The sequence below is a fragment of the Hoplias malabaricus genome, chromosome 2 (assembly GCF_029633855.1).
Source record: "Hoplias malabaricus isolate fHopMal1 chromosome 2, fHopMal1.hap1, whole genome shotgun sequence".
Lineage (NCBI taxonomy): Eukaryota > Metazoa > Chordata > Actinopteri > Characiformes > Erythrinidae > Hoplias > Hoplias malabaricus.
This window is the reverse complement of record NC_089801.1, coordinates 79,223,919-79,250,907: the sequence shown is the minus strand read 5'-3', so window position 1 is coordinate 79,250,907 and position 26,989 is coordinate 79,223,919. Positions and strand designations below refer to the sequence as shown.

General features: G+C 41.8%; 2 protein-coding genes and 1 long non-coding RNA gene across 4 annotated transcripts in view; 1 reads left to right on the top strand and 2 right to left on the bottom strand.

The window, feature by feature from the left end:
• Positions 1-8,209, top strand: part of LOC136678262 (NACHT, LRR and PYD domains-containing protein 12-like) — a 57,795-nt gene extending 49,586 nt beyond the window's left edge. The window contains exons 9-12 of the mRNA XM_066656250.1: positions 3,522-3,692; positions 4,708-4,881; positions 6,860-6,906; positions 7,668-8,209. Coding sequence (XP_066512347.1) covers positions 3,522-3,692; positions 4,708-4,881; positions 6,860-6,906; positions 7,668-8,209 — 934 coding nt within the window. The remainder of the gene's footprint in view (positions 1-3,521; positions 3,693-4,707; positions 4,882-6,859; positions 6,907-7,667) is intronic.
• A 2,067-nt stretch (positions 8,210-10,276) lies between these two features.
• On the bottom strand, positions 10,277-11,288 carry LOC136687377 (uncharacterized). Of its 2 annotated transcripts, none has more exons than XR_010800453.1 (4): positions 11,160-11,288; positions 10,961-11,063; positions 10,553-10,828; positions 10,277-10,394 (listed from the first exon to the last, which is right to left on the bottom strand). It is a non-coding gene; the product is annotated as an uncharacterized lncRNA (long non-coding RNA). The 2 variants fall into 2 exon arrangements; XR_010800454.1 differs by lacking the exon at positions 10,277-10,394 and adding an exon at positions 10,411-10,473.
• An 805-nt stretch (positions 11,289-12,093) lies between these two features.
• Positions 12,094-13,939, bottom strand: LOC136678254 (uncharacterized). Its single transcript, XM_066656237.1, has 9 exons — positions 13,827-13,939; positions 13,620-13,718; positions 13,461-13,505; positions 13,262-13,346; positions 12,848-13,074; positions 12,712-12,758; positions 12,538-12,607; positions 12,342-12,428; positions 12,094-12,276 (listed from the first exon to the last, which is right to left on the bottom strand). Exons 1-9 carry the CDS (start codon positions 13,887-13,889, stop codon positions 12,154-12,156), a joined length of 846 nt encoding a protein of 281 aa, XP_066512334.1. The 5' UTR covers positions 13,890-13,939; the 3' UTR covers positions 12,094-12,153.
• Positions 13,940-26,989: the final 13,050 nt, after the last annotated feature.

Here is a 26,989-nt window from a genome sequence, read left to right as displayed (position 1 = left end):
CTTGTGTCAGTTAGCAGTGCAATACAGAAACTAAAAGAGTAAACATCGATTAATTGTCAGTAATCTTTTCCTTTTTATTTGTGTTCGTGTTTGTAGCCCAATCCAAGTTTAATTTTACGACTGATCAAAGCAGGTGAAACTTATTTTGGCCAGAATAAGGGCCACCTCTGGAATAGAGTGAAAATCGTAAAATAAGTATTAACTTTCAAAAATTAGCTTCTGAAGATCAGAGGAAACAGCGAACTTATTCTGACGCCCCTTTCATATGGAGGGAAACTCCCACTCAGGACAGCAAGCCAGTGGAAATCCTTCAACTGACGTCACCAAGTTCTGAGTGCGCCTGAAGCGGCCTGCCTCGCAAGTGAAAACGTCTACGCTGACCCAGCATCAACACTCCCACGAAAGGACTGCGGGAGCCAGGCTGGACCTTTCTCCAATCACCTCAAAAGCGCTGCTGTACCCATGGAGTGGTTGCATCGTGGAAAAGTAAGCTAAATTCCTCATTTTCAGAGCTGATAGCTAATTAAATCTCTAGGTAAAATTATACCCTAATTTATCATTTATAATCATTTAGCAACACCTCATTCACAAGTCATATAACCTAGCCAATTACTAAATTCGAACTGGTTTCACCTGCGTTGATTCCATGAGATTTTGATGATTGTGCTATGTTTATCAACCTATTATCTTTTCTTTAATAAAGTGTTTCCATTATTTGAAATAATACAGTGTGTGGAGTTTGTTCCTTAAGAGTCTGAAAATCCTGAAGAACTCATTCCCTAGCGTTGACAGTAGTTCAATCTTCAATAAATTATTAATATTTTTGTCATTTAATTCAGTAATAATAATAATTATTATAAGTGATAATCACCATTAAACATAACTAACTCGAATACTGTTACTCCGCTACACTGTGAGTGGATGAAAGATTCTCTCTCCCTCACAGAACACACTGTTAGACCCTGTTCCAGAGATAATGACATGGACCTGTTCTATTCAGATTGAGCTGTTAGTCTGATTATTAGTAGATTATCAGGCTGTATGTAAACGTGTCTGATTTGTGCAAAAGGAAGTTCTAATGTAACGATCTCAGTGTTTAATAAGTGAGAGTTAAATTTGATAAATCTGAGTATAACAATTCCAGATGAACTAGAAATTACAGAATAGACCCTGTTTGATAAATGATTGTGTTCATGGCAGAATCCAGCTCCTCACCATCCACAACACCATAGTGCTCTCTCTGTAAATAAGAAGATAATTAAAATAGTGCAATACAAGAAAGACCTGGTTAATAATTATTATAAAACATATTTAATATTAGTAGTTTATTAAAATAGTTTATCAGTAGATTATTAAAATAGTTAATTTCCCAGATGATCTGCAGAACCCCAGCCTTGACCTCTGCTCCTTATTTCAAACACTTAGCAGCACAATATCCCACACACTTCAGAACTCTGTACACCTCAGTGTTATAAAACAATTCTAGTCTTGTCTGTGTGTTTCCTCCACTGCTGCATGGAGATATAATCACAGTTCAGATGAAATTCAGAATTGAGCAGAAGACACAAGCTTTATTCAAAGACTAGGAGAAAGAGGAGGTTTGATAAATGGAGCTAAATGTAACAAAGAACATAAAGTCACTGGGTGAAAGAGGTCCATTGTGATTTCAGAATAACTGTAAATGTTGATGTCTGCAAATGCACATCATCAGCTGATTTTTCTCAGGGGAGTGTTTTACTGAAATCAAACACCACACACAACTCAGAACTGACACATTCAGAACTCACACAGGTTCAGTAAAGATTAGTGAGTCGTTCAGGTTGTAGCGGCTTGACCTTATTCGAACTCGTTATGGTTAATAGTGTTTTAACTAATGATAATAATTGTTATTATTATGATTGACTTAAATGACAAAAACATTAACAAGTAATTGGAGAGTGAATACTGTCATCGCTACGTGAGTTCTTCAGGATTTTCAGACTCTTAATGAACAAACTCCACACACTGTTATTTCAAATAATGGAAATATTTTATTAAGAGAAAAGATAATATTTAATAAACACAGCACAATCATAAAAATTCTCACGGGATCAACGCAGGTCAAACAGGTTCGAATTTAGAGATAGGCTAGGCGATATGACTTGGAAAAAATATGTTACTATGGCCTGATTAAGAGGTTATGTTACCAAGAGATTTAATTCAATTTTGAGCTCTGGAGATGAGGAATTTTAGCTTACTTTTCTGCGGATTTCGGGGTTATGATCACAGCTGCTGATGTCCTGCAGATCTTCGTTCTGTTGTTTCTCTGGGGCTTGACTTGTCATGGCTGAAGTTGGGCGGATCAGTGGAGAAATTCCTTCCCTGATGATCAGCCACTTTTCGGCGTCCCCCCATTTGGGAGGTCTCCTTTCTTTCATTGGATCCTGGGTCTGAGGCTCACGTGACTTGTTTCACATTTCAGAGAGAGAAAAGAGTCACGTTTCTGGATAACAGAATAATGACTAAGGTAAAATACTTATACATACTTGGGGTATAGCATAATGAGTGTCCTGGATTATTTTTATCAAATATCCATGTATCTATATATCTTGAGTACGTTACAATTACATCCATTACGATATTATGCTAGATGTTAAAACTAATTCGTTTTCCTAATCAGAGACAGAAATTTTCCTTCATGATTGAAATAGTAATACACATCACTTCATTAGTTAGTAGACATTCACTTGAGAATAACAGAGGGTGACATTAATACATATTTGCATAAAACATGTTCATAAACACCTGATGTGTTCTTTATGCATTTAGAAAGCGGCAGGGTGAAACGTGATTTTGCAAACGTCCACTTGGGGGCTGTTGGTCCATGCTATTTGTTTGGTTTGGATCATGGTTGCAGCAGTTCAGTTCTGGGGTCATCTGTTGATTTTTGCAAGAGATAACCAGTGCGCCATCTAGGCGCCGAGGGCCATAAACGGGTTCTTTGTAATCCGGGTATTTAACACCTTGTTTGACCTCCTTCGGCTTAAAAGCGTCATAAACTGGTTCTGTTTTCTTCACATTCTTGGAGAAGACGGGGGGGGGGGGTCACTGGAAAGTGTCCTGCTCAGTCTTTGGTGTAGACATATGTGTGTGCGTGAGTGTGTGTGTGTGTGTGTGGGGGGGGGGGGTGCAGAGTCTCTCATCACACACACAGTATGTGGAATGTGGGATTCTGTTCCAAAAATCCTTATCAGAGTGGAGAGTCTTTCATTCAGAACTTTTCATTTCTTTATTCGATCCATACTCCACTACAAGGTTCTGTACCACATTCACACACCGTCACAAACTGTAGCTGATTCTGACCTCACTTTGCTGAATGACGTTAGAGAAAGGAGGCAATTTGTGAGAAAAGGAAAAACACAGTGACGTTTCTCCTTCTGTCACTGAGCATGATGTTCCTAGCCAGGTCAATATATGAAGGAGAACCTGTTCATGAAATATTGCTGTAACTATTCAGTGAGTATTGTTCTCTCTCTTTACAGACTAACTGTGTGTAAACTTGGGGAAAAGTCTTGTGAAGATCTGGGCTCAGTTTTACTGGTGAACACCTCCCTGAAAGAACTGGACCTCAGTAACAATGACCTGCAGGATTCAGGAGTGGAGAAGCTCTCTGCTGCACTGAAGAGTTCACTCTGTAAACTGGAGACACTCAGGTCAGAGTTCTGGGATTTTATTCTTCATTTTCTACTCCTCACAAACATGACTTTATACATTAAAAAAAAGAAAATGATTATTTAATATAAAATATTAAGAGAAAGACTGGATTACTATATTATAATTTACATAATGTAATATATAATGTATGATGTACAATCATTTGTCATTGTATAATGTACAATGAAATGTGGCCTCCGCATTTAACCCATCTGTGTATGTGAACACACACACACACACACACACACACACACACACTAGTGCAATAGGGGCTGTGAACACACAACCAGAGCGTTTGGGGTTCAGTGCCTTCCTCAAGGACACTTCAGCTGTGGATGTTCCTGCTGGTCCTGTGGATTGAACCAGTAACCTTCCGGTACCAAGTGCGGTCTCTAACCATTAGCCAAGGCTACACTCCACTACACTAATACAAAACACAAGTACTTTTTAATGTGTATCTGTGTCTGTAAAAGGAACATATGGCATCACATCAATGTCAAAAATAGAGGACACAGTAACACCAGGTGGAACATTTAAATCTGTACCTTTTTAAAATTGTGTTAAGTGCAAATGTGAAACCTATGAGCACACACACACACAGAGAGAGAGAGAGAGAGAGAGAGAGAGAGAGAGAGAGAGGAATTGCGCTCACACACTGATCATAATCTCACTCTTAAACTGTCTGTTTTTTTATTCTCAAATGGTTTTTACCCTCTTAATTTGAAATGTTTTGAAATGGGAGGTTTGTGACAGAGGGTGGGGTCAGGGCCGTTCTTCTCAGTGAATGCTATTGGCTGATGTCTCCTGGTTCTGTGACTGCCTCATACACTGTGTATGTCCCTTCTACTGGGAGAAGCCTTCTACAGAAAAACAAACATGGTTTTGAAACGGGGACAATGTAAAAGAGGAGACTTGTTGGTTTGATTCTAAAGAGCAGCTTGTTTTGCTCTGAGTAAATACCACATCTCTCACTTTACGTCTCTCTCTCTCTCTCTCTTTCCCTGCTCTCTGCAGATTGTCCGGTTGTTTAGTTACAAAGGAAGGCTGTGCTTTTCTGGCTTCAGCTCTGAGCTCAAACCCCTCACACCTGAAAGAACTGGATCTGTGCTACAATCACCCAGGAGATACAGGAGTGAAGCTGCTCTCTGTTAAACTGGAGGATCCACACTGCAGACTGGACACACTCAGGTACGGACAGCTTTCTGTATTTGTGTGTGTTCAGTTACTGATGTCATCTGCTGTTACTGTATTTCTATAAAGCTCTACAGCTCATTGTTCCTTCTTCATGTAGCCTCTGCTCTGCTCTAGCAGTATTTAATGGTTAGAGTATCAGCCTTCACTGCTCTGTCTCCACTGTTCTCAGTTGTAACTGTTGTCAATGGCTGAAGGCATGTGAGACACTGAAGTAAAATTAAGCCCCATATAACAGTCTCTTTGTGTGGATTGTAGAAATGTACATTCAGTGTTTAGGAAAGTACAGGCTACAGGAGTGGTACAACAGTTCTACGACCTCCATGCTGAAACACTTCAGACTGAAAGATCCTACACTACTGCTGCATCTTGAAACTGAGTCGACTAGTCCAACATTATCTCTATCATTCCTGTCATTTCAGGACATCTAAATGGGTCAGGATCAATGGTCAACAGACTAAAGAGCAGACTTTAATACCCAGAGTGGTGTTATCAGTCATACAGGCTACAAACCAGAGCAGAGCTTTATGTATTAAAGCTAAAAGTTTAGTTGAATCTGTGTGTTTTGAATAACTTCCTAAAGTTATTCTGTTATTCAGGGCATTTCAGTTTAGATTCTCTAAGAGTTTTTGTGTTTATCTGTGAAGCTGCAGACCGTCAGTTCTGTTCAACTGTGTGTTTTGTTTTTCCTATATGATCCTGATCAGACATTACACAAACACTTGGTGAAGTAGAATGGTATAAAATGGACAGTAGAACTCACTGTTGTGTTTAACAGTGAAAGTAAGAGCATTTCTCACAGGACTGGGACTAAACAGCTGTGTGGTCTTTAGAAAACCACTGCTCAGTGTTAGAGATTAATCATAAAACAAGGCTTCAGTTCGCTATGGAGCATAAAGACTGGACTCTGGAGCAGTGGAGAAAGGTCATGTGATCTGATGAGTCCAGACTGACCCTATTCCAGAGCGATGGGGGTCAGAAGGGAAGTTGGATGAAGTGATTCCCCCATCATGCGCAGTGCCCCCTGTACAAATCTCTGGAGGCAGTGTTTTGATCTGGGGGTCTTCAGTGGGTCAGGTCTAGACTCAGCAGTGTTATGATCTGGGGTACTTCAGTGGGTCAGGTCTAGACTCAGCAGTGTTATGATCTGGGGGTCTTCAGTGGGTCAGTGGTGTGTGTCAGTAAAATGAAGTCCACTGAGGACCTGAATGAACTGAATGACCAGACCTTCTCAGCAGTGGATTGTTCCAGGAAGACACCAAGATTCATCAGGCTCAGATTGTGAAAGAGTGAGGAATCATTTTCACACATGAACTGACCACCCCAGAGTCCTGACCTGAACCCACTGAGAGTCTTTGGGACGTGCTGGAGAAGACTTTACGGAGTGGTCCGACTCTCCCGTCGTCAATACAAAATCTCCACCAAAAATGAAGGCAGCTCTGGAGGAAATAAATGTTGTGGTGTTGTAGAATGTTGTAGAAACAGAGCCGTGGTGAATGTGGAGCATAATCAAAGCTAAAGGTGGTCCAGTGAAATATTAGAGTGTGTGAGTTGTGTTGGTCGGGCAGTGTAGGGGTCTGTGATGAAATGGTCAGTGAGAGCAGGTACAAGGCAGAAGAACCTAATAAATGAGCAGCTGAGTGTAGGATCTAGAAAGGGTTTAATGGAGCAGTTGTAGAAGAGCGACCCTGCTGCATTATTCTGCGTTGAAGGCTGAGAGGAAATGAAACACAGAGAAAGAGAAACAGAATACTTCTCTGTGATAAAAAGACAGAGAGGATGAAACACCACAGATGATGATCTTTCTTCTGTTTCCAAAAATGACATCAATGAATGACGCTGTAATGAAGCTGAATGTGGGGAGTACCGAATGTACAGAAGTACAGAATGTGGGGAGTACTTCAGAGAGAACAGTGAGAACACACACCACTCACACACAGCCATCAACTCACAACTGTGTGTGTGTGTGTTGTAGGTTGGAGCATGGAGGAATGATCAGGATAAAACCAGGACCAAGAAAATGTAGGTTCTCTCTCTCTCTCTGCTTCATTCTCTTTTGGTTTTTCGCTTTCTTTTCCTTTTCTCTCCTGCTCTTTCTCATTACATTCGTTGTGTCTCATTTTGTGTTGTTTGTGTGTTGTGTAGGTACCACTTTAGAATAAGACTTCACTTATAAAGGTTTATAAATGGTTTAAAGTCTGTTTATTAATAGTTATGTTGTTAACACATTAATAATCAGTTATAACACAGATATAAAGGGAAACAGTGACCTGTTGTTTGCCAAATAGTGAACCCACATCCATCTACAGTTAAACCTCAGATCTTGTCGAATACTGACCTCACTGTGTCTCCTCCATCAGTCGACATTAACCCCGTCAGCTCCAGCACATATTTGTTAATGAGTTTAACTCTTTAATGAATTGCCCACCACCAGAGTGTCTTTTTCTACTTTAATGATAAGGTTGTGAACCTTAACATGTGAAATGACTAAACTCACATTCTCAGGTCTGAGCTTATTTTTTATCTCCACATTTTCACTAAGTTCTCTCACACTTTCAGTATTAGACACAAAAGAGTTCACTGTCACATTTCCTTTCTCTGTGTTACAAAGGATTATTAATCACTTTTAAAGTGTTCACAGTGTAATTAATAACCATGTAATAACAGGCTTTTAAACCATTTATAAACCTTTATTAGTGTATTCTTATTTTAATGTGGTACCATTTTATGTCTGATTGTGTGTCGTGTGTCTGATTGTGTGGTGTGTATCTTGTTGTGTGCAGATGCCTGTGAGCTCACACTGGACCCAAACACAGTGAACACACTCCTCTCTCTGTCTGAGGGGAACAGGAAGGTGAAGCGTGTGATGGAGAAACGGTCATGTCCTGATCATCCAGAGAGATTCAGTGACTGGTGGCAGGTTCTGTGCAGAGAGAGTCTGACTGGACGCTGTTACTGGGAAACTGAGTGGAGTGGGAGTGTGGTTTATATTTCAGTGGCGTATAAATCAATCAGGAGAAAAGGAGACAGTGATGACTGTGGATTTGGAGAGAATGAAAAGTCCTGGAGTCTGATCTGCTCTAATAACAGTTACTCTGTCCTTCACAATAAGAACAGAACTGCTCTCCCTCCTCCTCCCTCCAGCTCTAGGAGAGTAGGAGTGTATGTGGACTCTCCGGCCGGCACTCTGTCCTTCTACAGCGTCTCCACTGACACACACACACTCACACACTTACACACACTCACCACCACATTCACTGAACCCCTCTGTGCTGGGTTTTATCTTTCTTATTACTCCTCAGTGAGTTTGTGTCAGATAAAATAGTGCTGTGTGTGTGATCTATTTTTTTTTTTATGCACAGACAATAATTAAAATGAATGCACTTCTCCCTCCTTTATATCCCTGATGTAAACAGGATTTTTCAGCTGTTTATTTGATTTCTCTCGTTATAAAGCGCTGTGTTTATTTACACTGTGCGCTGGTCTCCATCGTCTCTCACATCAAATCTATGGGGAGTCAGTTACAAAACAGTGGATTCTCTGTCTCTGACGTGTCCAGCTCGGTCCTACTTCTGTATCCCAGGCTCCTCAACACCATCTGAGCGCCTCTTCTCTACAGCAGGAAATATAGCTTCAAACAGAGAGAACCAGCCTTAGCCCAGAACATGGGAGAGGTTTCTATTGTTACTCTGTAATGAAGGAGTGAGGGTGTGAGTGAGTGAAGGTGTTTCCTGTAGTAGGAAAGAGGACAGAGGGGATCAGGGTGAAATGGGTGGGTTGTGTTCATCTGTGTCGTCAGTGTAAACACAGACCCTCGTCATAGTGCACTTCCACCTCCAGAACTCTTCAGATATTTGTAAATATTAAATATTTAGTTTTCAAACGACGCCAAACACAATGTAAGTGTGGGCTAACACTGAACTGTCTTTGTTCTTGTTAATCTGGTTAATGGTGTAAACTGAGCACAGACAGTGTGTTGATGCTGAGTGGACGGGGGTTAAGAGATGTGTCTTAAAGCTGAAAGGAAACACAAACATAGGAACAGAAGGAAAAGATGGGCCTTCTCTAAGAAACTCTTCTCCTTTCTGTGAGATTGGATTCTGGGGGTTTGTTGTGGGGGGAAATGAAAGAGTGATGTTTGTTGGTGGAAAAGAAGAATTCTGAAATATACTTTTATTAAAGTTTAATATTATGAACATTTAATAAATCTCTTAAAAAAACAGAAGTCTGTCTTTCTACTGCATCTCCACACACACACACACACACACACACACACACACACACAATCTGAAGCCCTTTATTCAGGGTCTAGTAAACACATTCATAAACACGTGTTTGGTTTTCATAGATATATCATCATTTTATGTGAAAATAAATACATTTGTTTAAATTTACATTGAATATATTTGTAAAATCACTGTCTCGAATTTAAAATGTATTTGTAAAGTGTTGAATCTGAACATTCAGTAATTTACAAATACATTTTAAATCTGAGACTTCGACTTGGAGCAATGCAGAAAGTAACACTGCTCACAGTGCTCCTCTTCATACTGCAGCTGTAATGTGATCCACTCAAAAGAAACCCCTCTGATTCCAGTCAACACCGATATCTTACAGAAACATGGAATGAGAGCACTTCAGGCTGCGCTTGAAGACGGTCTGTGGCTTAACCCCTCAATCACCTCCAGCCTCTTAAATCTGAAGAGTGCCCAGTTTTAAACAGTTTTCAAAAACACAAGACCCTTCCTCAAGGGAAATGATGTGACTGGTTTGGTCCCCCACAGTTACACCAGGGTCCAGCACCGTCCAGCAGTTTTCCACTGAGTGAATCCCCTGTCAGCGTTGAGCCCAGTTTATATTTTGAATGAATGTGTGTGAGTGTGTGTCGCCCTGTGAAGGACTGGCGCCTCCTCCAGGGTGTGTTCCTGCCTTGGGCCCAGTGATTCCAGGTAGGCTCCGGACCCACCGCGACCCTGAACTGGATAAGGGTTACAGACAATGCATGAATGAATGAATATTAATATGAACACTGTGCTACTCAACAGCAGCTGATTGAGAACTGTAGTGAACACATTGAAAATGTGTGTGTGTGTGTGTGTTCCAGTTTGATGAAGATAACTTTATTCAGGAGAATATCATCCTCTCAGGAAAAGGAGGTACAACCTGCAAAATAACATTTATTATTTTTTTAAGAGAAAAATAATCAAACACAGGTGATGAATGTTGTAAACTCTATTAATATAATCATAATTCTTTGTTCTCCGACTTCTGCTTCAGCGTCTTGAGTCCGGACGTTCAGAAACTGTCCCACACTTCGTCCAGAAACACTGTTTAAAGAGCAAGGGGGGGACTCTCGTCTGCAGCGATGTATTTAAATGTGTTTGCTGTCTCTGAGGCTCAGTGTCCTCTCCTACTCAGTCCTTATGAAAAGCAGGATTTCACATCTGCGTCTAGCTCTTCACGTCCCTTGCAGCAGTTGGAAATTCATTAGAACTGCAGTCTACTGTAGACTGAGGACTCAGAGCTGGCCAGATACAAGCAGGTACTTCTGTTCTAATAAGAGCTTCAACATCGCCCTCGACAGCGCCCCTAAGAGAAGAGTGCAGTGATTGTGCCAGTGCTCATGTGTTAAATATACCACATCTAGTCTTGTAGACGGCTGTCTCACCTTGTCTTCAGCGCTGACGTTAGAGGAATCACTCTTTCTGCTTTTGAGGTTGTTTCTGAGACTGGAGAAGAACCCTGTAAAGAGCCTCCATTCAGACGCGTGCTGTAGACGTTTGGAGACTCGCTTATGGAGTTTATAAAGAACGAATAATTAGATATTCAGGCCATAAAAGGAAAAACGAGGTGCTGTTCTTGTCGTATTGTGCTCCCTTTTCACTCTGAAGGCAGTCACAGAGGTTTCCTGTGGTCTGTCAGGCTCTATTGGGTCTGTACATGTCTGTGTGGTGAGACTCCACCCCTCAGACAGAGGGAGGACAGAGGGAAACATGGGCTCAGATTCACTGTGTTTGTGTTTCTCATCTCTACACAGGATCATTACAGTAGACAAACAACAGGATGGTTTACTCACAGGGGGTTGTGGTGGTGAGCAGTCAGTCCAGCAGAGATGGTGCACTACTGGACTGACTGGTGTTTGCTTATAGAGGCTGTGATCACACGGCACCTGGCATTCCCTGCAAATACAGTCCACAAAGACGAGGAATGACATCACACACACAATCACAACACACACTTCCTCTAGCATCTACAGAAACGAAGTATAAACGCACATCTACAGCTCGTCTAACACCACAAACTAACTCCTCAGATCCAGTGGGAACCCTGCAACTAGAGACAGCAAGAGAAGAGAGAGACTGCAAACAGAGACAGTGTTCAAATGAACCATGCACATATCTACAGATCCTACTCCTACCATCTACAGAAACTGACTTTGACTTCCCTTGAACTGTACAAACACAGCTACATCAATACAGACACAAATAATACTCACTCTACTCTAATAATATAAACGCATTACACTACATTATTATTATTATTATTATTAAAACTAGTGATTAAAAATGAATGAGAAGAATAAAGTGAGGAGCTGAAGGAGGCGTAGATGGTCAGATGTCCTCGAGCCTGTCCAAGAGATCTTCAGTGTGGCTCTGGAAGATCTCCCACACCGCTCTGAACAAAGACCCAGGAGAGCTGTGCTCTGACTCCTCCAGCGTAAAGACGCTCTCCAAAAAGAGCAGCATCGCGTTCTGAAAGACAGAAGTAGAGATTCTGCTCAAATGAGGCCAACAAACCCCTTCAAAAGAAAAGCACATCATTTCTACACTGAGCTGCTGCTGCACAGGTGTGTCGTGTGGCGATGGATCGTCAGTGTTACCCGGACAAGGAGCAGGCACTGGTCAGCTCTGGGTCTGCTCTGCCTGGTGACTGCAGAGACCGAGGAGATCACGGCCATCAGGTGGTGGAGGAATCCTCCTGGCCTCTGAAAATTAAGTTCAAATGACATGAGCGCTGCCATTTAGTTATTCTAGGCCCCTAGGGGTCACATCCGTTCTAGAAGCAGTGATGGACACCACACACACACGCTCCACTGGAGAAACAGAAGGACATCTTACTGGACAGTTCTGAGGCTCCGCCCCCGCCTGGATTCTCAGCAGCACAACCTCAAAGACGACGTCCATGAAGTTGAAGAGCTGGATCTGAGAGTGAGAGGAAGCGTTAGTGACACACACAGTCCGGTTTCATAAGTAGTGCCGATGCTTTCCATCACGTCTGGTTATTCAGACTCACTCCGATCTCCGCCAGCTCCTCTACAACCCCTTCACCACAGGAGGGAGACTCGGCCGTCACCAGCAGACGATGGTAGAGCTGCTGGAAGAGTCTCACGTCCTGCAGGATGTAAAGAGATGCACAGAATCACATCATTTAATATGACGCAGCGATCATTTTCTTACCCTGTCGTTGAGGGCGGCCAGGTCCTCCAACATCATACGGCCAGCTTCACGGAGACTGCAGCGACAGCCTGCTTCACTGAGTGTGGTCTACACAAGCAATGGAAGGAGTTTCAGTGAAAACAGACCGGAGACTCATCACTGCTTCAGTGGCCTTCAGATGAGGTAGAAATACAGTGGTTTCATGTGGTTCACTTACAGTGAAGGCCTGGCGCAGGGCCCGCAGTTTAAGAGGGAAGCTGGTCATCCTCTTAATCTCTGAGTAGATGCTGTGGAGAAGGAGCAGGTTTTGCATGAGGTCAGTTCTGTTAATAGATGCCAGCACTTTTATTCAGTGTGGGACGTAAAGGGTTAAAGCTGCCCCTGTACTCACTGCAAAGAGGGCACCTCCCGAGCCACAGCCTCTGCATCTCCAGACGTCTGTAACACCACACATTCACCTCCTGTTCCAGTCTTATATCATTCAGGGAGTTCTAATTACCGTAATAACAGCTGCACATCTGCTTTACCTCAGGAGTGGGCTCAGGCTGAAGCTGAGGGTCTGGGTCAGGGCGGGTCACCTCTGTGCCCGAGCTGGTTCTGAAGGACCACGCCTCCTGTCCGATGAAGAGGGACTGACACGTGCGGAGCACCTCCGTCACCTGGACAACAACAACACACTCAGTACTTGGGAACAGCGCAGTGCAGTGGTTTTTCAAAAGGCATTCTACAAAGATCAGGTCCAGGAAAGAGGGCCCTAATATGAAATAAATAAACACTGATTATGAAAAAGTTCTTAAGATAAAACACTGAGTATATTGTTACAAACAGAATGAGTAGCTGCTTTCTCTGTTTATTTACAACTTTTAAACTGTCCCCGACTCTTTTGGAAGTGAGGTTTGTACAAGAGCAGGTGTGTTAGTGTTTACTAGAACACGCTGAACCCTCCTCAACACCTCCAGATGTTTTACAGCTGTGTTCCTCGGTGAACGCGCAGGATGCCACTGGCGTCAGGAGACCGTCAACTCGCTAAAAAAGAAACAACAGCAACAGCTCAGCTCCTTACACCAGCTTCACAGTGTGAGTCAAGCTCCATCAAAAGACCAGGCTGAAGTGAACATAGACACGTCTGAGAGATCTCACCTGGGCAAGGGTGACCCTCGCGGTGGATGCGGTCCAAACGGGGCACTGTAAGAGAAGTTCTGGTCGTCATATGGATGATATAAACTACGACTAGTGAAATGAAAGAGAGAAAATGAAAGAATGGTGCTGGAGATGAGTGCAGTGGGAGGAGGTGTGGACCTTAGCCGATGGAATGAAAAAACCCTTGGTGTGAATCCACCAGTGATATGCAAGTGCCCCCCGCGTGAGCTCAACGTAGTGGAGCCTGACATGGACCCTCTGGAAGACACACGAACACACACACACAGGCAAATAAGACCCTACAAAGCTACAGATGTGATTAACAACACCAGACAGGGGGTCTTGAACAGATAAAGGAACAGATACCTTCTTGTCTGCACGGTGCCACTCTGTGCTGAAGAAACGCAGGGTCCAGAAAGTCCTCTGCATTCCTCCATGAAGCCGAACGACCAGCCGCTCCAGAAAGAGCCTGGGACACTGTGGGGGTGGGGGGTGGTGCACATTAGAATGAACCACTACAAACAGTCTCAGAAGTTAAAGAGCTCATATGAGTCTCATTCTCTCCATCGGTGACCACTGTTAGCGCCCTCTAGTGGTCCAGATACGCACCGTCCAAATATGAACAGTTAGTATTCACTCCTTTTTGTGGCGTCATACACCAACACATTACCATACATCCACCTATTCAGCCTACAGCAGTTAAGCCCCGCCCATTCACACTGAAGTTAAATGAGGAAACCAATGAGAACAGGGCTCACTTAAATATAAATAATTAACAATGAACCCAGCAGCTTCACTCACACTGTATGTGATCACAGGGCCCGAGGGAACCACAAGGGTCCCACCCTCCTCTGTGCGGAGCTGCAGTAAACAGAGAGTGAGGTAGAGATCAGTGTGTTCGTTATATTGAGTGGAGTTACTCCCAGCAGTGGTAGTGTGTGTGGATAGTGACCTCAGGCTGGTCTCCGGTGACCTGTCCGATGAAGCCGTCGTACAGATGACAGAAGACATCGGGCTCCACCAGCTGGACAGCATCTCGCAGCCTCTGCTCCGGGTCTGAAACATGTTCCACAACTCACTGAAGCTGGAGCAGTTCCTCTGAGTCCGAGAACCTCTCTAAAGCACATGGACACTCTCTTTTTCACTTTGACCCAGACCTGAACATGACCAGCGTCTCCAGCCATAGACCCTCACTGCAGCCATTTTGAAGCTTTCTGACAGCATTAACGTTGCCATGGAGACCACACGGTAAACAAGTTTACATTTAAACACTTAAACAAAAACAAGACCCCTGTAAAATAATATATTTATAATAAAGTTATATTACGAGAATAAAGTCTATTTAAAATGATTTAATAACGTTAATGTTCAAGAATAAAGTGAACATCTTTAGAATAAATAAAAATATGAGGAAGTTTTATTGTTGAAGCTGCGTTCTCAACAATTCTCAACAGTTGACCTGCTACTGTCATATTTCTCAAGAATGAACGTTAAAAAATGAATAAAACCATAAAGAATGAGCGCTGTGTAGAGGATTACACCGTCAGTGCCACTGTAAAGCTGCTTATTTGTAATTATCTGATTAATTTAGACTGTTGCAGAGGTGTTTGCTGATAACTATTTTCTTCATTCTGTGTTGTCTTCAGCAAAAGTGTAGTCTACGAAATAAAGGTACAATACTTTAATAAACAGACACAAGATGAAGGAGACACATGGAGCTGGAACTGTCCTTTTTCCACTGGAGGAGCAGGGACTGTGTTGTGGACGATGACAAATTGGGCAACATTAGGTTCTGACCAGCTTTAATGGACTCACTAGGTGTGTAACTGTGTCCTTTTTACAAAACTCGGGGTCACAAATCCCCTCAGTGTCGCATCATCACGCAGTGCCCCATTACATTGAATGAGGAGTCAAATTAAATCTTAGGGCGCCCTCTTGTGGACGATATGAGGTATTGTCTGATCTCATTTTCATCGGTTCAGGCTTCATTCTGTCCACAAAAGCCCCGTTAGGTTTTATTTATTGTTTAATGTGGTAATTGATGAATAAAGACAACAGCGGGTCAGTTGGATTTTACTGAACACTTTGAGAATGAGGTGTGATTTTGGCCGCGGCTCTGTGCCGCACAACAGGAGCCCACTGTCCCACCTCCAGCTGAATGTGCCGCGACAAACTCGCTCAGTTCACAACGAAATGGAGTCCCACCAGATTCACTCCCTCCTCGACACCAACTGTTAATGTTTCAGTGGTAAACAGTGGGTGTAGTGTGTAAATAAGGAATGGAGAGATCAGACTAGTGTCCTAATGCACAGCCTGAGTCATGTCTGTCTGAAAATGATTGTTAAACTGAGGGAACGGATTAAGTCTCTAAACGATATTTTTCCACCATAAGACTTTCGGGAGCGACTGGGAACAGATTTTAGAATAAACTTAAACTGACGTGTTTGTTTCCTATTGTTCTACACTTGTTTTCATTTGGAATCGTTAAAAATGTCCTTTGTTTTATTTAGAGGTTTTTCGAAGACAACATTTGTCACAATTGTGCACAATTTTATGTTCCAAAAGATAATCCCTTACTCACCACGCCACAGTAAACGTGCCTTTATTTCCTGAGTAACGGTAACGCACTGTTCTGGAGCTCCTAGCGCCCAGGCAATGGTAAGTTTTGACGTAAAGTCTTCGTGAATTCAAAGTTGAGGGCGTTCCTTCTTAGATTCAGTGCAGCTGTGGACCAATGAGCGGCTGCCGGCTGTGAGCGGGGTCCTATTCCCCGGGGGAGGGGTGCGCTGCTGGACGCCGCTCTCCACAGGGATTCGCTCACAGCTCTGAGGGGGCGGGTCAGAAGTGATTGACACCTCTGTAAACCAATAGCAGGGACTCAGATGAAGACAAAGAGAGTCGATGTGCCGAGATCACTCACTCTCTCTGGGTCTGGGAGAGAGAGGGAGCGCCTGGGAACATATTTTAGAATAAACTTAAATTGACTTGTTTTATCGCAGAACAACCAAATAAAACCTTTATATTTGGTGACAGACTGTTTTAAACGTTTGATCACTTTGAGGTACATATTGTCTACTTTCAGAATAAAGCTGTATAACTCCATAATACTCAACTGTTTTTACTTACAGTTTTGTAAGTTTTCATTCAAGACTCTAGTGAATCAGAAAACGTTCAGAAATAACACTTTAAAATAATAAATAATAATAATAATACCTAAAATAATAGGTCCTTTTTGTTTTTTGTCTTTAAAGGTTCTCTATTGGAACTTAAATGATGGAAACAAAAGCCTGAAGGTGAATAAATGCCTTGGCCCCAGTGTCTACATCAGTTTAAATTTCAGTTTAAAACTTTACAAACGTTACCTTTTTTCAGGAAAAACAGTTGAAACCTGGACTCGTTTCACCACGGCACTTTCAGTCTTTCAGCATCTGAGATGAATCTGGGCTCAGAACCTGGTGCTGTTTATGAACAGAAATGTTATATGGCTCTCTCCTTTCAGAAATGTTTCAGGGTGCGTTTCTTGATGCAGTGGCTGACTGTGTTCAGTTTCATCTCTGTTTCTGACTCAGAAACATGTGCCCCCTGATTCTCCCTCTGTTCCGGGGGCAGGTGGGGGGCATAGGGCACAGTTGGAGAAGCACTGGTATAAAGCACCCACACATGAGCCTAAGGTCACCATTTCCAGTGCCGAGCAGAGTGTAAAATCTCCCAGCACTGGGCGGTGAATCAGTGGAACTGTGCTCTCTGGAGTGATGAAGCTCCGTCTGATGATACCTCTGTGATGAGCTGGAGATTCATCTCAGCACCGACCCTCACTAACGTCGCTGAATACAATCAAACCCTCAGAGCAATGTTGAAGCACAGAGTTTAACACTAGAACTACCAAACCGCTGCCATTTGGCAGTTATACCTTTAAATCCCAAAGAACTGCCATTTGGCAGGTGTGAATAGCTCTTCGTGGGCTCATGGGTTGACTCATGGCCTTGTTTACATAACACTGGAGGCGCGAAGAGCTATTCACACCATGTCAACAGGGGTTGACATGGTTGAGGATCATGTCCAAAGCCTGCTGTGTACTGTAAACCTTTGTCATCTTTGCTTCTCAGTCAACAGAGTAAGTGAAATATGTGGTGACGTGGCTTTTCATCCACATGGAGGTGGATACACACATAATCGTTATCATCATCGTTCACGCTATCACCCATCACACTCATCCCTGTTCACTGTTACCTGGTACTGGCATATTTCCATCTAATGGCTGCAACAACAACATTTTTAAAATAAATATAGAACCCATCTCCGTTCCCTCCATCGTGTATATTTGTAATATTGTACTATAGTGAGAAATGTTTATTCTATTTTATTTCACTCAGCATGTAGCCAGATAGGCTATTTACTTTGGTGCAGTTTATTATATAAAGTTTACACACTTTATTAACAAGTTTTCCTGTGTCTGCAGTCATCTTTCTCTTTATTCTAAAACTGACACAAAGACATTATTTGAACTATAATTCCAAAACATCTCAAGTCTGCCTCCTTTGTACTAAATTTGGATTGTTTTCTCACTGATGATTGGTCAAAATAGATAAAGTTCTGATTTTTTTAACCATTATTTTAAGTAGTTTTTGTCTTTTGAAAAACCGCCAATAGGTGAAGATATTTTTAAAGAAATTTATACAAAAAACCCTCAGCTATGTCGTTACCACGATGTGTTAATCTTGTATCTAGTCTAACTATAATACTTGAAAGAATAAGTTCAAATAAAAGTTTCTATTTCTTTTAAAAAATACTTGAAAGATGAAGACGACCTCTTGGAAGATCAGCAGGTTCCTTATTTGGAGAGAAATCACAGAAGGCCTCCTGCAGACTCACTCACAGTGACATACTGAAAACCACAGTTTACATACACTTTTTGGGGTGAGATCATCTCGCCCTCCTATTTTGTTTAATTAAGTTGCATTCCATAGAACCCCAATTAAAATGGTATAGGGATGCAGTGTATCATAGGAGCCCAATTAAAAAGGTATTCTTATCTCCTAAGGATGTCTTATGATGCTGTACCAGACAATCTCATGCTACCATTCTCCTTTTTTCCCCAGAGAGTTCAGGCCTGAGTTTTAAACTCAAGTAGCCCCTTAACCATTTTAATATTCGTTGCCATAAAACTCATTTGTTTAAAATAATTCTCATGTCTTTATATTATTTGTTTATTACAGTCACATGTTTTCTATATTCTTGCCTCTGGGGAAATGCCCTATGCCTGATCTATGAATAAGTGGATTCATATGTTTTTCATAAGCTCACTTTTCTTAATTCTCCATCATTCCCCCCTTTCACGACTACTAGTCGTGAACCACTGCATCTTCTTATAAGTGTAAATAAAAGTGCATATATGCATTTATATAGTTGTTAGTATATACTGTGTATAATAGCTGGATATATGTGTCTGAATAATGCAGAGTATTGGACTAAAAATAAACTAAGTAAAACATACCATAAAAAATTAAAAATAAACATACCATAACACACCATCATTCCTCCCCAGACAGGTCATACTATTGTATGATAGAATATTAGGCAGGTACCCTTATTAAAACACATCCCAGCATAGATGGCTATAACAACTTTTAGAAATGTCAACTGTCCTTGGACAAACTGTCCTGGGTGACTTTAAGAGTCAGTCAACACTGGAGTCTGACACAGCTTATATACATAGACCATGCTCATCAGTCAAGCACAAACCCTCTCTTGGGTAATAGGTCCATAATGCTGAATCTTCAGGTCCTCCTTTCTCCCATTATATGGGTGTTCCACAACTGCTCAGGCCTTATAGCCCTGTCTTCACACCCATTCACAGTCTTTGGGGCTAATCAGCCAATACCCAATAGGCCAAATTACATCCTAATATTGACTACCATACAATACAGAGTCTATCTGGAAGTAATGTATATGTAAATATTTAGCAAGGTTAACTATCCCTGTTCCTAATAAACAAGAATGGCATGTGCGACTGCATTTCCTCATGAGTAAATACAAATGATTATATGGATAATTGATTACAGGAAATAATAACAAAAGGAATAACATATGAGTAAATACATGGATAACATGAAACATGCAAAGAAGGTGTTTGTACTCCTGAAGACGTTGTCTTCCACCTATTGTGATTTTACATCACGTGGATAGGCACGTTGCTGACTATAGGCAGAGGTTTCTAGCACTTCACCTGAGTCAGATGACTTGACGATCCGAGTTGGTGTAAGGTCGGACATGACATGTCACATGAATAGTTTGAGAAGATCCACTGGATTGTACAGGTTGAAGTACAGGATATTGTCCTGTGAGTCCAGACATAATTTTACCCATCATGCTGCGAATAAATGGCATAACACAACTTCCCAATATAAACAATTGTTGGGACCCCTTTTTTAGAGTAACACACTATGCAATCATTGTCAACATTCGTATGGGCTGTGAATTGCAAATATTTATACGACATGTTCTGAGTGGCGTACACTGTAACTACCTCACCTTTATCCTTTTGGCTATTGTTAGTCTCTGAATCAATAGTCCCCTTTAGCACGTACAATTCTAGGGCTTCCCATTTGTATGACTACTCTGTGTGAATAATTAAGGTGTATCAGCAAGTCACAATGTGCATTAACAGTGAAAATCCCATGGCTTGAACATTGTGAATTTTTTTTGAGTTCCAGTTGAGTGGAACTTACCCTTTATGTTTTGTATCATTAGCTCTTAAATTCTGATATTTCACAAAATAATCTTGCTCTATTTTGGACTGATGTAGGTGATGTACCATTATTAGTGCCAAGGCACAACGTATCTTATGAAACTGTTGTCTTGGTGTTGTTGGAGCTGGATTGACACAATTTGGAATTTGAGTACAATTTGATATACCTGGCTTATGTAAACATGCCATTGACCTCGTGTACTTCTTATTTCCTCTCACCAATGTCCATTCATTAAGCACATTGTATTCTCCTGGTGAAAGACTTGATGTCCCCATACATACCTGCTGACTATTTATTGGACAGTAGCGTTCACAAACTAATCCTTCTGATGTGTTTCAGGTCTGCCGTACTGCAGAATACGCTACAGATAAGACTACTGCTCGCTTCTCACGTTCAAGTGAAATTAGAACTAGACCTGTGTCATTTATTCTGACCTGTGTGGATGTGTTTAGTGGTGTGAACACGTGTATCATTCAAGTTACCTTGTGGGTCATAACTTGTGTGAGAAATACCTGTAGACAGAATGACTATCACAATGATACTGGACAACATAAACAATACAAAAGTGGTTCCCCTCAGTCCACAAAGTCCAGGATGTCTAAATGGATGCCAACCAGGCATAATGTCAAATTATTCAGTCAGAGTTAATTAGTTGTCCTGTTATTTTGTTTCTGCAGTAGAAGTGGCGCTTGGCTCACTCCTCAACTGAGCTAAAAAAAATAAAAATGAGTCTGGATGACTGTTTACCAGCCGTTGCCTAGACTCAACATCAATCAGTCAGAGTCGTCAGCTGATGGTGGTGTAGCTCTAGTGACGCTCCTAGTTACTGGTCTTTGTACTCCACTCGAACCTGGCTCGATGACGTCTGGTGCTGGCATTGTCTGGTCCCTTGCTTCTGCTCCTGTGTCTATGCTTTGTTGTTGCACAGTGGGTGTAGCTGTAGTTTTTTTTTTCAGACATTTGACATACTCTTGTAGTTCTTTTTGCAACTGTTCAAGGTTGGGGCCACGGGTGGGTCCCCTCAAGTATGTTACTGGCATTGGTCGACCAGTTAACATCTCATGAGGCGTTAGGTGAGTGACTCTGTTGGTTGACATTCTCATGCTCATCAATGCTAAATATTTTTTTCTCTTTACTGTCTGCCATAATCTTTGCAATCTTTGCACAAATTATTTCATTTTGCCTTTCTACTCTGCCTTGTGACTGAGGATGATAAACACACACTAGTCTGTGTTTGATTCTCAGTGCTTGTGAGATTTTCTGAATCACTTTGTTCACAAAGTGTTAACCCTTTATGCTAATTGGCTCTACTGGTTCTTCATTTGCCACTGTTGAGGCAACCAAATTTATATACTCCCCCCTTAGGTCTCCTGGGCACCTTCAATACCATTCTAGACTCTGGCAATCACAACTGTAGTGGCCTGGCTTACCACAAGTCCAGCAGTATACAGGAGATCTCTGATACTGTTGTGCTTCTGGCTGTCTTGTCTGCTGCACTCTTTATTTCAGGGGCATACGGTGGGGGTCTATCTTTAACTCCCTGTCTTCCTTCGTCACTGTATCTCATCTTTTCCAGGGACTTCCCTTTCTTTCTCCAGCACTTTTTCTCTCATTTTAATTGCATGAGTTTCAAAAGCTTGTATTATAGTTAAGCAACGTAATTTCCTCCCTAACTGGGCCTTAGTTCTAGTCATTTTTCTTTCCACCATATCTCTCACCTCCTGACATAATTCAACATCAAATGAACCTCTAAGCGACCATTGCTTTTCTTTTTTTAGCTGTTTTTTTTATTCCACTGCTTCATGCATTCTGACAATTCTACCTTCGTTCCCACCCCTTCAGACAACATCAAGGAAAAATGGTGTAATCTCCTCTTTTTTCGGGTTTCATTAACTTATTGCCCATTTTTACTTCACTACTTCAACTTAAACTGTGTGTTTGTAGTGTAATCAAACTAATCCTGTGTTTGTGTATATGTGTGAGAATAGATTCACACTTCCCTTTACTCAGTTTGGCTTTTATCTCTCTCTCTCTCTCCTTCTACCTTGTATTGATGGCAACACCTTCAGTGTTTATTCTGATGGTCCTGTAACACAAATTTGCTTAACAAAAATATATACATATTAATTTATCCACATTTATGTCCTACCTTATTTTATGTGTATCAACACACGTGTGTCTATTAATTCTCATCCTGTCTCTTTGTACACACACAATGCTCTCCTGGAGCTGCATTCCTTTGAGTGGGTCTGGGGTTAAGCACAGTCTCCTCATTCCAGTCAAACTCCACACATGCACTACATCCATTAAAAAAAACAGTTCAAACGCACCCAATCTCAGGAGCTCCAAACCCCTGCACAGCACTTATACATCAATATTTTTCATACATTTATATTTTTAATTTGCCCAAATAAATATTATTTTCTATTTAGACCAAATCAACGTGGCTTTTATCAGTACGTCACAAACCAAAGTCCTGCCATCTCTCTCTTTTTCAAGAGTGAAACTTAGGCCTTACACACTTGTCAGAGGAGTCCCCCCAATCAAAGTGTAAGATCTCAAAGCTCCAGTGAATTTGAGAGGAACTTAGACCCATGATCTGTTTTTTCTCCCAATAACAGCCATCATATGGAGATTTCAAATTTTCTCCTTTTTTTCCAATATTAATTTTACCTTTAATTCCCATGATTATATCTTACAGTTTCCCCAATGTACCCTCAGCTTTAACACCTCGCTCTCCTTTTTCCATTCTCTAAAAAACGTCTTTCTGGAGCTCATTTTCTACTATTTTCTTTAATTTACAGTCTCCCAGAAAGCTCATTTATTTTTACTTTTTATTTTAAAAACGTCTTCTGTTCAAGGCTCATTTTCAAATACAAATAACAAAGCCCTCAATTTGAGGTTCATGAAAAATAAATTACACTAACTGTCCTTGAACATAGCTCATAACTTTTACCATTACAAATTTCTTTCCCTATAGATTTCTAAATCTTTCATGCTTCATCACATTTCCCACTTTCTCTAAACACTTTCTTCACTCTTTCTGACACTCTCTGGGCAGAGGTGTCCTTTCCCTACTTTCTCTAAACACACCCACAGAAAATGTATTATCTCCTTTACAGTGCAAGGGAGAGACCAGTTCTACCCACACACTCATGATGGACCAGGGTGGCCATTCCCCCATTCTCTCAGCTGACCATACACACACACATAGAATGGGAAAGAGAGAGACACTCACACACACACACTCATGGCAAGACACTCCTTTTTTCTAAACTCACTAAGCACACACACGCATCACTTTCAACAATCAACACAATTCTCATAGTCGACTCATTCACACTTTAACATTCATTCATTATCTGTAACCGCTTATCCAATTCAGGGTCGCGGTGGGTCCAGAGCCTACCTGGAATCATTGGGCGCAAGGCAGGAATACACCCTGGAGGGGGCGCCAGTCCTTTACAGGGCAACACAGACACACACACACACACATTCACTCACCTCTCACACCTACAGATACTTTGGAGTCACAAATCCACCTACCAACGTGTGTTTTTGGACTGTGGGAGGAAATTGGAGCACCGGAGCACCTGGAGGAAACCCACGCAGACACAGGGAGAACACACCACACTCCTCACAGACAGTCACCCAGAACGGGAATCGAACCCACAACCCCTGGAGCTGTGTGAGTGCGACACCTACCTGCTGCGCCACCGTGCCGCCCCACACTTTAACCTCTACTTATTTTCTTATACCTTTATTCCTTATTTTGAATTTATGCTCCTTATGAAGTGTAATAATTCAAAGAGAGGCAGCATCAATACAGTGTTCGTCAACAGTGTTTCGAGTGGGCACCCCTAATTAAATCTCTGTATCACACCTCCAGTTTCTCATCAAACTGACCTAAAAATCACCTAGTGAATTTTTCAGGGTTTACGGCCGGGCTAATCCCGCCTCAAAAAGAATCTGCGGCATCCTTTCTTTAACTATTATCTCTTTTACATCTATTCCTTTACTTTTAACTGGTAGCATTTTCTTACTTGACCATAGACAAACAAATACACAACACTTAACTCTTGGTACCATTCATGCACATTTTTTCTCTCTTTCTGTGCCCTTTTATTTTTCCTTCTCTTTTCTCTATTCTTTTCTGAGCTCTTTCTCTTTCTGTTATTACTTTTTATTCAGCCAAAGGTTTTTTTTAAGTATTTTATTCTTTTTATGCTTGCTGCCTTTTTCCCGCTGTTCCACTCTTCAGTTGTGTAAGTCTCAGCAGCTTTTTAAAGGACCAACAAATGTATTTTTGTATTTTGGACTTTTTTCTGGCTGTTTTTTTCTTTTACTCCTTTTTCTCAAATTTTTTTTTTATTCATGCCTCTCTTCCAATAAGCCTTCTTTACATATCAAACTGCATTACAACTTTTTGTGGCAGAACGACACAAGCTCATCAATATGCAGAATTTATATAAAAAAAGCCTCTGCTTACCCGTTTTAATGATGCATGTAACGATGAGGTTGGTTCTCTCACCCCCAAAACGAAATGCAAAAAGTTCTGGTGCTGATAACGATCTTTTGCCACCGGTCGGGGTCTCTCAGAGTCCCCATAGGACGGGCCACCAAAATGTCGTTACCACGATGTGTTAATCTTGTATCTAGTCTAACTATAATACTTGAAAGAATAAGTTCAAATAAAAGTTTCTAGTTCTTAAAAAAATACTTGAAAGATGAAGACGACCTCTTGGAAGATCAGCAGGTTCTTTATTTGGAGAGCAATCACAGAAGCCTCCTGCAGACTCACTCACAGTGACATACTGAAAACCACAGTTTACATACAATTTTTGGGGTGAGGTCATCTCGCCCTCCTATTTTGTTTAATTAAGTTGCATTCCATAGAACCCCAATTAAAATGGTATAGGGATGCAGTGTATCATAGGAGCCCAATTAAAAAGGTATTCTTATCTCCTAAGGATGTCTTATGATGCTGTACCAGACAATCTCATGCTACCATTCTCCTTTTTTCCCACAGAGTTCAGGCCTGAGTTTTAAACTCAAGTAGCCCCTTAACCATTTTAATATTCATTGCCATAAAACTCATTTGTTTAAAATAATTCTCATGTCTTTATATTATTTGTTTATTACAGTCACATGTTTTCTATATTCTTGCCTCTGGGGAAATGCCCCATGCCTGATCTATGAATAAGTGGATTCATGTTTTTCATAAGCTCACTTTTCCTAATTCTCCATCAGCTACTTGTAAAAAAGACATTTAACTTTTTTAAAACCCAAAGTAAAAGAATCTTATCAGGACATTTTGTCTTGTTTTAAGTCTTTAATATCTCACCCCATTGAAAATTTTTTTTTTGCCTTGATGAGTAAATATGACTCAAATTAAGACAAAATACTATTTTGTACTGGGGCGGCACGGTGGTGCAGCAGGGAGTGTCGCAGTCACACAGCTCCAGGGGCCTGGAGGTTGTGGGTTCGATTCCCGCTCCGGGTGACTGTCTGTGAGGAGTTGGTGTGTTCTCCCCGTGTCCGCGTGGGTTTCCTCCGGGTGCTCCGGTTTCCTCCCACAGTCCAAAAAAAAAAAAAAAACACACTCGCACACTTGGCAACTCGAAAGTGTCCGTATGTGTGTGTGTCTGTGTTGCCCTGTGAAGGACTGGCGTCCCCTCCAGGGTGTATTCCCGCCTTGCGCCCAATGATTCCAGGAAGGCTCTGGACCCCCCGCAACCCTAAATTGGATAAGCGGTTACAGATAATGGATGGATGGACTATTTTGTACTCCATAAATGTATCAACATAGTTCACACTATGCCGCATCACTCTATCACTCTGTGCCGCACAACAGGAGCCCACTGTCCCACCTCCAGCTGAATGTGCCGCGACAAACTCGCTCAGTTCACAACGAAATGGAGTCCCACCAGATTCACTCCCTCCTCGACACCAACTGTTAATGTTTCAGTGGTAAACAGTGGGTGTAGTGTGTAAATAAGGAATGGAGAGATCAGACTAGTGTCCTAATGCACAGCCTGAGTCATGTCTGTCTGAAAATGATTGTTAAACTGAGGGAACGGATTAAGTCTCTAAACGATATATAAATATTTATAATGATTTGATCAAAAAGCCCTCAACACCACCTCATATGTCTCAGTAGTAACACCACTACACACACACTGACTTTCAGCCCCCTGCTCGGTACTGACTGTTTACACCTGGAGCAGGACGACATTTAAACTCGGACATTTAAACCATAACAGACTGTAAAATCTCTTCAGATTCTGTCTTTAAAAAAACACAGTCTCAGGAGAGAGGCGCCGCACCGGTGAAAAGCTCCAAAAGATAATCCCTTACTCACCACGCCACAGTAAACGTGCCTTTATTTCCTGAGTAACGGTAACGCACTGTTCTGGAGCTCCTAGCGCCCAGGCAATTGTAAGTTTTGACGTAAAGTCTTCGTGAATTCAAAGTTGAGGGCGTTCCTTCTTAGATTCAGTGCAGCTGTGGACCAATGAGCGGCTGCCGGCTGTGAGCGGGGTCCTATTCCCCGGGGGAGGGGTGCGCTGCTGGACGCCGCTCTCCACAGGGATTCGCTCACAGCTCTGAGTGGGCGGGTCAGAAGTGATTGACACCTCTGTAAACCAATAGCAGGGACTCAGATGAAGACAAAGAGAGTCGATGTGCCGAGATCACTCACTCTCTCTGGGTCTGGGAGAGAGAGGGAGCGCCTGGGAATATATTTTAGAATAAACTTAAATTGACTTGTTTTATCGCAGA

Coding starts and splice junctions, on each gene's coding strand:
- LOC136678254 (XM_066656237.1), bottom strand. CDS start 13,889: ATGCAGAGGACTTTCTGGACCCTGCGTTTCTTCAGCACAGAGTGGCAC. Junction 13,719..13,826: donor GGCACCGTGCAGACAAGAAG/GTATCTGTTCCT, acceptor TGTGTCTTCCAG/AGGGTCCATGTCAGGCTCCA. Junction 12,608..12,711: donor CGGGAGGTGCCCTCTTTGCA/GTGAGTACAGGG, acceptor CCTTCTCCACAG/CATCTACTCAGAGATTAAGA.